This window comes from Mytilus trossulus, chromosome 9, assembly GCF_036588685.1.
Source record: "Mytilus trossulus isolate FHL-02 chromosome 9, PNRI_Mtr1.1.1.hap1, whole genome shotgun sequence".
NCBI classification, from domain to species: Eukaryota; Metazoa; Mollusca; class Bivalvia; order Mytilida; family Mytilidae; genus Mytilus; species Mytilus trossulus.
This window is the reverse complement of record NC_086381.1, coordinates 2,802,723-2,815,357: the sequence shown is the minus strand read 5'-3', so window position 1 is coordinate 2,815,357 and position 12,635 is coordinate 2,802,723. Positions and strand designations below refer to the sequence as shown.

At 34.3% G+C, this 12,635-nt stretch overlaps 1 protein-coding gene across 1 annotated transcript; it reads left to right on the top strand.

Moving 5' to 3' along the window:
• Positions 1-4,971: 4,971 nt before the first annotated feature.
• On the top strand, positions 4,972-10,087 carry LOC134683489 (glycoprotein 3-alpha-L-fucosyltransferase A-like). Its single transcript, XM_063542799.1, has 2 exons — positions 4,972-5,092; positions 8,469-10,087. Exons 1-2 carry the CDS (start codon positions 5,071-5,073, stop codon positions 9,671-9,673), a joined length of 1,227 nt encoding a protein of 408 aa, XP_063398869.1. The 5' UTR covers positions 4,972-5,070; the 3' UTR covers positions 9,674-10,087.
• Positions 10,088-12,635: the final 2,548 nt, after the last annotated feature.

The window sequence follows — 12,635 nt, the reverse complement described above, 5'->3', positions numbered from 1 at the left end:
AAATTGAAGTCACGTGTAGTGTAGTGTAAAAAAAATAGAAAGTTATTTTGAAAAAAATCAAAAATAATCTTTTATTTTGGTCTTTTTGATATTAATGTAGAAATAGGATTAAAAAAAGAAAAAGAAAAACATTGATCAACTAAAAAAATATAATAATATTTTTCTAATAGACAACATCAATTTCAATGTGTTTTTCTAGTCGTGTACACTATTATAAGTTATATGGTTCGCTACTGACCCCATACGGATCCATAGAGGGTTAGTAAAATCCATAGGGGGTGAGGCCGGAAGCCGAGTCCCCTATGGATTTTATTCACCCTCTATGGATCCGTAGGGGGTCAGTAGTTAACCGTATAACGAATTTATCGGACGCTGGACTTTTTCTGCGTCGTTTTGTTGAAAAATAAACAACGAAACGCAACAACATTAATAGATGACGTCGCCATTAACGCGTCATGAACCCCCTATGAAACCTACTAACCCCCTACGGTCTCATAGGGGGTCACCACGTGACGGCGTTTAACCAATCACAACGTGATATTTTATCAATGGTCCGATAAAGTTTTTTATTAGAGATTTGGTAAATTATGTCAAACTTATAAACAGACGCACTGATGCTGCATTTTTATTTCTTCTTAATCACGTTTTACATTCCATGTCACAGATGAAATATGAAAACTCCAATACTGTAAGCTTAATTTAATAAAATAAAATAACAAAATATTTTTTTATTTATTTTATAGGTCGCAGCTATGGTTATCAGAAAAATATCCAACATACTACCGTGGTTAAACCCAAGGATCATGGATTTCTGAAAGATCCGATCCATATACCAAACGACCATGGGTTTGTAAAAGATCCAGTTCATATACCAAACGACCATGCCGTGTTACCTAGCAACAAACTGCTTCAATGCAACAAACCGTGTACTCTACAGATAATACCGCCACAGTGTATACAAGAAACATTCGAATTTGAACATGGCGTGAGGTGTCGAGGCTGTGACATTGACATTTGCAATAGCGGCAGGGGAGATAATTTAGATAGATGGCAGGGCGGTTCTCAGTGGCAAGATGGTGGATTTCAAAATAGAAACCAGAGAATAGGCGGAGGATTCGTTGATAGTTTCGGTACTGATTTTTTAAACGTACTAGGACAAAATTCTAATTTAGATGGAAGAATTGGAAATAGATTCGATACAAATCTTGATAGAAGAAACAGATTTGATACAAATAATGACAGAAATAACAGATTTGATACAAATAATGATAGAAATAACAGATTTGATACAAATAATGATAGAAATAACAGATTTGATACAAATAATGATAGAAATAACAGATTTGATACAAATATTGACAGAAATAACAGATTCGACCAAATTTTCAATGAAAGAAGAAGCCGATTAGATAGAAACAGACAAGTTGGCAATGGTTGGTTGTGATCATGTGGTAACAAACTCAGTATGATCTAGAGGCAGTATAAACAATTAAAACAAAGAAATCCATTGCATATAACAATGTTTTGTGGAATTATACATTTTTTTATATACGTAATTAAAGTTTGAAAGTCTATACTAAATTTTTTTTTAGTTCTAGCTGATTTGACTGAATATTTTTTCTTTAAGGGTAAATTAACATGCATGTTTGGTAGTGACATATCGGAAAAAGGTGCATTTTACGACTGATTTTTATTTATTATTTAATATAAATAGAAGATGCTGTATGATTACCAATGAGACAACTATCCACAAAAAGACCAAAATGACACAAACATTAACAACTATAGGTCACCATACGGCCTTCAACAATGAGCAAAGCCCATACCGCATAGTGGCCGGGTACTTATACATCCCGACAAACGTATTTAACATGAAAACGAGTTCATGGACCCCTCTTTTTTTTAAATGAAATTTGGTTGGATTACGTATGAAGAATATTTATACAACTTTTCATGAAAACGTAATTGCATAAATTTATAGGCCATTTATATGAAACAGAAATTAAAAAATAATTTAGCAAAAAACAGCTTGTGTTTATTAATTTTTAAAACAAAAAAAAGTTATGTATTTCCGTCGAAAGGAAAAATACGTCCACAAATCCTAATGTTTAGTAAATATCTGAAATTTCTACCTCGTTTTACTCAAAAAGTAGCACGTGAAGGTATATTTTTTATTACATATTTGATTTAAACAGGTAAAAAATAGCCTTTATAGAAATTTTCTTTAAAACTTAAAATAAATACGGGATCGATCTGTATTGATGCCCTTAAATCTGATAGTACGACACAGATACAGTTATTAACCATTCTAATGTATTAATTCCTATCTATAGACGTTTTGAATCAATAAGATACTTTTATCTATGCTCATATTCAGACAACATTTGTAAAGTGCAGGGCGCTTACAATGTCGACACAGTCGCTTTTTCCTTATTAGAAATGTGCGATATTTCACATTTTGTTCATTTATGTATGAAAAAAGAGATGCGGTATGATTGCACATGATATAGATATTAATTCATCAGAGTTAAAACTTTGTGATTATACTATGTGATTATACTATGTGATTATACTATGTGATTATACTATGCAACTGTACGACTTTCAATGATGAGCAATCACAATAACGTTTAGTCGGCTATAAAAGGCTTCAACATAAAAAAAAATCATACCAGAAAACTTTCGACACAACTTAAAGCAGAACGATTAACGAAAAAAACATATGCTAGACATAAACCCACGACAACCCCTGAACTACAGGTAGACTTGGGACAGGGAAACAAAGAATATGACGGGCTTAGCTACGTTTGTGAGCGCACAACATTTAGTTGATATATTCCAATTCCATGATGATTGAAGAACTATGTTGCCGATTGTTTATTTACATTTTTATTCGACACTTCACCCATTTCTTAATAGAGTTACTAGGTCAAAACATACGTCACCAATTATATCTACAATTTAATGTCTTTAGCATTTCTCTTCTAGTAAAAGTGACCCGCTGTTTTCTCGTTGAGAATTATTATACATTTACCATCAAAATATACATTAAATGCTGTAATAGACATAATATATGTAAGATATGAACTCGTTTGCATTTATTTTTATAGGTTTGACCGGGTGTCACCGTTCTTTGATCTTTTAATTTGTTTTAATAAGTTGTTTATGAAAAGTACAAACTACTCAGATTTTTATATACTTCTGTAATAATCTTTTTGTTGTTATTACGTTGGAATCTTTGAGCACGATTTTACAATAAAGAAAAACATATATAAGAATTATTCTTTTGATCTCCCAAAGACTTGTTTATAAGCTCAAGAAGCTAAGTTGGCCGATATTTTTCACTTTTTACTGTAAAATATTCAGACACCCAAATTATATGTGAACAGCTTTTTCTTAATATAACAATTTGACACCTATCAAAATTATTTAATTTGCATACCAATAGTAATGAAATCAGGAACCTTGTCTGTCCAAAGTCAGGAACCTTGCCGTTCCCAAGTCAGGAACCTTGCCGTTCCCAAGTCAGGAACCTTGTCGATCCCAAGTCAGGAACCTTGCCGTTCCAAGTCAGGAACCTTGTCAATCCAAGTCAGTAACCCTGCCGTTCCAATTCAAGAACATTGCCGTTCCAAAGGCAGGAACCTTGTCGATCCCAAGTCAGGAACCCTGTCGTCCAAAGTCAAAGACTTTGCCGTTCCAAGTCTGAAACCTTGATGATCCCAGGTCAGGAACCCTGTCGTTCAAAGTCAGGAACCTTGCCGTTCCCAAGTCAGAAACCCTGTCGATCAAAGTCAGAAACCTTACCGTTCCCAAGTCAGAAACCCTGTCGTTCAAAGTCAGGAACCCTGTCGTTCAAAGTCAGGAACCTTGCCGTTCCCAAGTCAGATACCCTGTAGTTCCAAGTCAGAAACATTGCCGTTCCAAGTCAGAAACATTGCCGTTCCAAGTCCGAAACCTTTTCGATCCCAAGTCAGGAACCCTGTCGTTCAAAGTCAGGAACCTTGCCTGTCCTAAGTCAGGAACCCTGCCGTTCCAAGTCAGAAACCTTGCCGGTCCCAAATCAGGAACTTTGTCTGTCTCAAGTCAGGAACATTGCCTGTCCAAAATCCGGATTATTGCATGTACCCAGTCAGGAACCTTGCCGTTCCAAGTCAGGAACATTGCCGGTCCCAAGTCAGGAACCTTACCGTTCCAAGTCAGTAATCTTGCCTATCTCAAGTCAGGAACTTTGCCTATCACAAAGCAAGAACCTTGCCTGTTTCAAGTCAGGAACATTGCCTGTCCCAAATCCGGATAATTGCATGTACCAAGTCAGGACCATTGCCTTTCCGAAGTCAGGAACCTTGTCGTTCCTAGTTAGGAACCTTGCCGTTCCAAGTCAGAAACATTGCCGTTTCAAGCTAGTAATCTTGCCTGTCCAAGTCAGAAACATTGCCGTTTCAAGTTAGTAATCTTGCCTGTCCAAGTCAGAAATCTTGCGTGTCCCAAGTCAGGAACTTTGCCGTTCCATATGTTGAAAGGGGTATTGTTTGTTTTACTTCTTTATTTTTAGCTTTCTGTATGCGACTTAAATATTATATTGTTACTTTAATAGATTGCAATTGGGTCTGGAAGAATATTTAGTATTTTGTAAAAACAATGTTTTCATGGAAAAATGTATCGAAATAGTAATGAATTAGATGAGAGATTCATTCAAAATAAATATGTCAAATGACTTAAAATGTTTGAATGAAACAATCTTAGAGTATAACTATCTGTACTTTCTCCCAGAGGGTAATAGCACATTATATTTAGATCATAATTTAAGTTATCTACTACTGCACATAATTTCCCAGCACTTATTTTAATGTTGACACTTCAATAACCAATGAGAGTTAAGTAGGTAGTGGTTAACCTTATAGTTCTACTTCATTTTATCAAAGAAATATACGACAATAATATTTTGAAGTCGTCTGGAACGTGACATTCCATCGTGTTGCTGAAATTAATGCCGCCTAAAAAGTCCATTCTTACTATTCTATATAGTTTGTGCAAACATTTGTTTTGATTATTTTATATACTTCCAATATGATAATGGTCCATATGATAGGTAAGTTATCTATTTATTATTTATATCTTAATGTCCAGTGGCAAATACTTCATTCATATATTAGGATTAGTAAGTTATTAGTTTATTATTTATATCTTAATTTCCAGTATCAATTTTGTTTGCTTGATATTAAATAAATAGTTATTATTTATATCTTAATGTTCAGTGGCCAATATTTCATTCTTTTATAAAGATTTTTTTTTTTTTTTACTGTTTAATAAATATATATAGTAATAATTTATATTTTCATGTCCGGTGGCAAATAGTTCGATTATGTATTAAAATTCGGATTAGATTAATTTTGTTTGATTATTGTTTCATAAATAGTTGTTAATTGATCACTTCACACTGTCTTTCAATTTTATTTTTTGATACATTTTCCTTAAAATCTATATTTTCATTAATAATTATTGATCGTAATGATAATTTCAATGACAATAAAGAAACATGTATACTGCTTTAGTATTTTATTTAATTTTGGGAAAATTGCCAAACAAATTTAAAAAATGCGACACAACTTTTTTTTCTAACCCATACCCTATTCTTTGATTTTGGTAGCAAGTTCAAGTTTTTTTCTTGGTAGGCCTAAATATTTACATTATTTCAAATGAAGGAAGAATCCAAAATATATTAAAGATACATAATTGTATGTTCTTTAACGAAACGTTCAGTGTCTCGTCACACAGTTGTTCTAAATAAACTGAGGAACATGTTTAACCACTTCAAATCTGATGTGTATTTCCTTAGTCCTGAAAATTAGTGGTAATAGCAGGTTGCTGTCTGACCTATTTCTTTAATTGTTTTTTAGTTTTCCGTTTTTTTATCGTTTTAATATTATGTTTGTGATAATTTTATGATATTTTTTCTCATTGTTGATGGCCTTACAGTTGCCTATATTTGCGCACTGTTACATCATTTGGTCTCTAGTAAATAAACTCATCATAGATATCAGGACAAAATTTAGTATATACGCCAGACGCGCAATTCGTCTACAAAAGACTCATCAGTGACGCTCGAATTAAAAAAAAGTTAAAAAGGCCAAATAAAGTACGAAGTTGAAGAGCATAATAATAGTAATCATTCACTTAGTTTATTTCACATGCCTAAGTAAGTAACATTCATGAACAAAGTGTTCTGTATATTGAACGCTGTCTGGCCAATGGTCTTTTTAATCTACAAAGTTGTTATATTACATTTTGTATTCCGATCTGGAATCTAAACTGACAGATTGACTAGCGAAAACTTAACGCTAAACATGAACAGTGTCCTACGAAAGATAACTCTGTCTTTATTTAGCTTTTTTAAACCAAATTGTAAGGGACGTACAGGTTACAATACACCATTAGATTAACATGGTATTTAGAATAAAGAGTATGGCTAATCCTGATTGGTCGATATGTGCGCCCGTTATTTTCTATTATTAGAGACTTTATGCACTCTGCTTTATACTAAAGGCAAAATAAAAATTATTCCATAGCCCTAAAGGCACTTAGATGACTTTTCAACGCTCGGACAAGACACGTAACAACATTGGTAGGTATGTGATATAAGAACAAAATACGCTAAGAAAAGCAATGCGAACCTACATGTTTTAACCAACAAATACGGTCCCAATTACTTTTCTTTGATTCTAGCAAGATTTCATTAAATTAATCAATTTTCTAAAGTCTGTATCTCCAAAAAGGCTACCATTGTCGCCTATGGGAAAATTAATTGTTTATTTCAATCTACATGGTAACTACGCCCCTACTTTCGAGGGCTAAAAAAATGGTTGATTATATTGGGAATCACTGAAGCATTACTGGAGCGGTACTCCTTATGTCAGTCAGCGAGCCCCCTTACAAAAAGTTCTGGATCCGCCACTTACCCGTCCTTTAGGTTTCTTCATTTTATTTTTAAACCAACACACCAACGTAATACTGGAAGGATAGACGCATAGACGATCGTACAAACCTGAACACATGATACGGGACGGATTAACACACGAACGCACAGACCTATACATGATACTGGACGGATGGACACACGAACGCACAGACCTGAACACATTATAGTTGAGGGATGGACACACGATCGAAAAGACCAGTACAAATGATACGGCAAATATTGACACACGCTTGCACAGACTTGAACACATGATCCTGGACGGATTGACACCCGCTCGCACAGACATTAACACATGATACTGGACGGATTGACAAACGCTCGCACAGACATGAACAAATGATACGGGACGAATGGACACATGCATATATAGACCTGAACACATGATACGGGATGAATGGACACCCGCTCGCAGAGACATGAACATATTATACGGAACAGATTGACACACGGTCGTACAGACCTGTACACATTATACGGGACGGATAAACAAACGTTCGTACATATATGAACACATGGTACGGGACGGATTGACAAACGATCGTACAGAACTGTACACATGATACTGGACGGATGGACACACGCTCGCACAGACCTGAACACATGATTCTGGACGGATTCACAAACGCACGCACAGACAAGTACACATGATACTGGACGGATGGACACAGCTCGCACAGACCTGTAAGCATGATAAGGGACGGATTGACACAAGCTCGCACAGACCTGTACACATTATACGGGAGGGATAGACACATGCTCGCACAGATTTAGATCTGAACACATTTCAAGGGACGAATGGACACACGATCGTACAGACCTTTACACATGATTTAGTACGGATTGACACACGCTCGCACAAATCTGAGCATATTATACGGGACGGATGGACACACGATCGCACAAACCTGAACATGTTATACGGGACGGATGGACTCATAGACGATCGTACAAACCTGAACACATGATACGGGACGGATGGACACACGAACGCACAGACCTGTACATGACACTGGACGGATGAACACACGCTCGCACAGACCTGTACACATGATACTGGACGGATGGACACACGCTCGTACAGACGTGCACACATGATCCGGACGGATGGACACACGCACGCACAGACATGTACACATGATGTGGGACGAATTTACACACGATCGTACAGACATGTACACATGATACTGGACGGATGGGCACACGCACGCATAGACTCGAACACATGACAACCCTCTTCTAGTGTGGGCGGGACACACACCATGAATGCATAATTTTTGTTTTAATTTGAGCTAAAGGATACAGGAATTTTACTCTCTATCAGTAATCGTTCCTTTGTTTTATACTTTGAAGCAGATAAAAAATACTCTGTCTTAGACAGAGTATTTTTTATCTGCTTCAAATCAGATTTGTCTCTTTGCTTCTTATGATATTTTGCTTTCAGAATTTAGTTTTTATTATAATAATTTATTGACTCTATTTTTACAACTAGGTAACCGTAACCTTGAAATAGTGAAATACTTCCTTTGGTCAACAACAGTGTGCAGTTTATTATGCTTCCATGCGCTCTCAACTTACAACAACTTCAACAAATGTTGCAAAAACAAACTGGTTAGTCCCAGGTTCATGGATATAAAGTCGATGTATTTTGGCGGACCAAATGAGAAGAACGATGGAGTGACGTTCCTAAATCGACGCATGCTTTCCATAAATGATACGTATAAAATTCTTTGGCACAATTCACCGTCATATTTTCTGAAAAAGGCACATATAAGTTTACGAGCCTGTAGATTCAACAATTGCCAATTAACAACTGATTTAGGACAGATGTTGGTAGCAGATGCTGTCATATTCAGACATAATTATCTACCAAATATACCCCCTGTTAAACACACCGACCAGATATGGATATTACATGGACAGGAAACGCCATTCTATATGAGAAAGAACTACTTAAAGAAGGCATGGTTAGGACAATTTAATTGGTCAATAACATACGGTCATACGTCGGATATCGCAATGCCATATGCTAGCATTGCCAAGGAAGTCATTAGAGCGAAGAAAAATTATTCAGATATTTATAGAAAGAAAACAAAGCAGGTAGCATGGATAGTGAGTCATTGTTTTGCCGTATCCGGTAGAGATGAATATGTCCGAGAACTACGAAAGTATATTTCAGTCGACATTTATGGAAAATGTGGTAATTTGACTTGTTCTAGAGATGGCTCTGAATGCATGGATAACATTAGTAAAGAATATAAATTCTACCTTTCATTTGAAAACTCTTTATGCAAGGATTATGTTTCAGAAAAAGTGTTTGCACTTTACAATAACAAGTACAGTATCATCCCAGTAATCCGAGGTGCTCCGAATATTGACGAATACGTCCCACGGAAAACGTACATAAATGCATTTGACTTTGAGAATCCCGAGATACTTGCTAACTATTTGTTACGCCTTGGTTCCGATGAACAAACATATTCGTCATATTTGCAAGAAAAAGATAAATTTAGACCTTATTATGCTAGTTACTACAGAGCCATGTGCTCTTTATGTGAAAAATTGAATAAGTACAACAAATCAAAGGTACTTGAAAATTCATCATGGTTTACAATACGAAACAATTGTCTGGTACCTCAGAATAGATCACAAATTGTTATTAAGGACAGGGCTCCGGATTACTGGTACTGGGATTAATCCAGATACAAAAGACAAATGGAAGTAACTTAACGTTAATGATGGTAGTACCATAAAATAGATGGGTATTACATCTATGGTAGTTTTCTCTACTGTTGAGACATATATTTAACATGGCACCACTCATGATTTAAATGAACGCATATACACTCAAGTTTAAGGAACTAATAAAGAAATAATTACAATATACGAATCATTTTAAATTTAGAATAAAATAGCTCGTTGAGACAAACCTCATTGTGTGCTACGGAAATAGATAGTTTAGACCTCTCATATACTAGTCGGTATTGTAGTACTATTATTTTCTACATAACTGATTGTGGGCTACGGAAATAGACAGATTGGATCTCTCATATACTCGACAGTATTGTGCTATTGTGTTCCACAAGGCTGATTGAATGCTACGGAAATAGACAGTTGAGCACGATCGTTTCGTATACTTGTAATATCATTGTCGTTTTTGAACGATAAGTGTCGTTTAGAGATCAATTAAGACACTAGTTATACTTATGCATATGAAAAGAAATAAGTGATCTCAGTGCAAATACTTTGTTTTGAGTGAGTTTTCAAGTTTAAAATAAACACGTATAATATAGGTTGTCAGAATAAGGAATAAGAAATATTAATTGCTTTAACCAATGCAAGGGCCGTAAATGGACAACATGAAACTAAAACGATCTAAATAATTTAAACACAGTCCATTGTTTCCAATTTAAAGTTTACATGCACTAACATTATTGTGTAATGGTAATATTCATGTAGAATATAATTGGATAAATAAATGTGAAATTGTATTACATTAGTAATTGTTATATACATGTAATTGTAATACAGACAAAGATATATAGAGCTAAAAAGTAAAATCACACAAATACTGAACTCCGAAAAACATTCAAAACGACAAGTCCCAAATCAAATGCCAAAATCAAAAGCCCAAATCCGTGAAACGAATGGATAACAACTGTTATATTCCTGACTTGGTATAGGCATTTTGTGATGCAGAAAATTGTTGGTCAAACCAGGTTTAATAGATAGATAAACCTCTATTTTATGACAGTCGCATACAAATACATTATATATACAACGGTGTGTGAATAAAACAAGTCATAATAATGTAAAAATGTCAAAATAGGGGTACAGCAGTCAACATGGTGTTATATTCTTAATCACTATAAAACAAACTAATATGTAACAAATAAGCACAAAACGGCATATAGACAAAGCACATTGGTAAAAATGAAAGACAATATTAAAAAAAAAGAAGTACGATGATAGTTGAATACCACAATAACTGGATGTAAAAGTACAGAGCCACATCATTTATAACAAAGAAACACAAAAAGGCAAGTCATTGCTAATCCTACTAAATCTTTGTTATATATAAACAAAGCACATAAGAAAAAATGGAAGACAATAATACCAACATTTCATCATAGAATAATACCACAAGAACGGGATGTATAAGTATAAAACCACGTCAAATGAAGTAATATTCATGAAGACAAATATATGGATACAATAATACGTTAATAAGATAATAAACAACGTCAGTACCCAGAATCTATACTTCAAGACCATTGTATATTAATTGAAACAAAATATTTATCAACAAGTTTTGGTACATGTATCTTCTGATGACGTTAATCAAACGACGTCCTTTGACATACCCCTGTTTAATCAACTTTATGCCCAGACACTGGTGATGTTTTACAAAGTCTGAGTTGGAGGTACAAGCTCTTCATTACCGAATAAGTTGGGATTTTTTTTTTTTTTTTTTTTTTTTTTTTATCTTATATGCAAATGTATATCTCAGGTGAAGTTAGTTTGTAACTACAAAATTGAAATCGGTTAGACTGTCAAAGATTCTGGTACTGAGATGACTGTGTATGTCAAATTTGAGATATCATAAGTCAACAAATGAGGCGTAAGAAACTACTGTATTTGTTGAGGAACTTCATATTTTATAGCTGACTATTCGGTATGGGTTTTGCTCATTGTTGAAGGCCGTACGGTGACCTATAGTTGTTAGTTTCTTTATCATTTTGGACTCTAGTGGAGAGTTGTCTCATTTGCAATCATACCACGTCTTTTTTATATTCATGTATATTACTCAAAATTTTCAAGTGTACTAAATTTAAATTAACTTTGAATTCTAAGAACCTTTTATTTTCACTTCCCCAATAATAAGGACGTAACATTATAAGTATATTGACAAAACATGAATTAAAAATCAGTGCAAGGACGATTAAGGTGAATGTCACTGAAACAGAAACTTAACAAAAGAAAAAAAACCCTAAAAACATATGTCTGTACAAGATTTCGGACTCTATATACATGTATATTAGTCTGTATAAGTTGTGAAGATACATGTATTGCATATTTTGAATGAATCATAAAGAGTTTAAATCTTTCCTTATCACATATGTCTTATTTGTACTATCTTTTTAGATTTCTTTATCTAAAAGTTGCATACATATTTGATGATGTCCGGTCCGTATGATTATCTATTATAAGATAGAGTTATAGAGTTGTTTTGATAACTTTATTACTTTGTGGGTATTTTACAATTATTTAGCGGTTCGCCTTTTTAATATAAAAATAAGAAGATGTGGTATGTTTGTCAATGACACACCTCAAAATTTATCAAAGGTACCAAGTTTATTATGTATTATATGTTGGCTAAAATATACCAAATATAGCACTAGAGAACCCTCTGGTGCATATAGTGTCAACTATTTTCCTCTTATGTTTTATTATAAAACGATGGTTCGGAAAAGATAAGTAAAGTAAGATAATTATCTGAATTTTTTAAATCTTTTAATATATAACTTAACAGGAGGTATCCGGTAAACTGATTGTAGATAAATACCATGTTCCACGAAGATGATGACCTCATGATATGTAAAGCAATCATTCTATTTAAGTGCACATGCAATTTCAATGCTACGCATACTATTACATT

What these genes read in the sequence shown, in the direction of transcription:
- LOC134683489 (XM_063542799.1), top strand. Translation starts at nt 5,071, where the DNA reads ATGATAATGGTCCATATGATAG. An exon ending in GATAATGGTCCATATGATAG is followed by an intron (nt 5,093 to 8,468) that starts GTAAGTTATCTA and finishes TTTTACAACTAG; the next exon opens with GTAACCGTAACCTTGAAATA.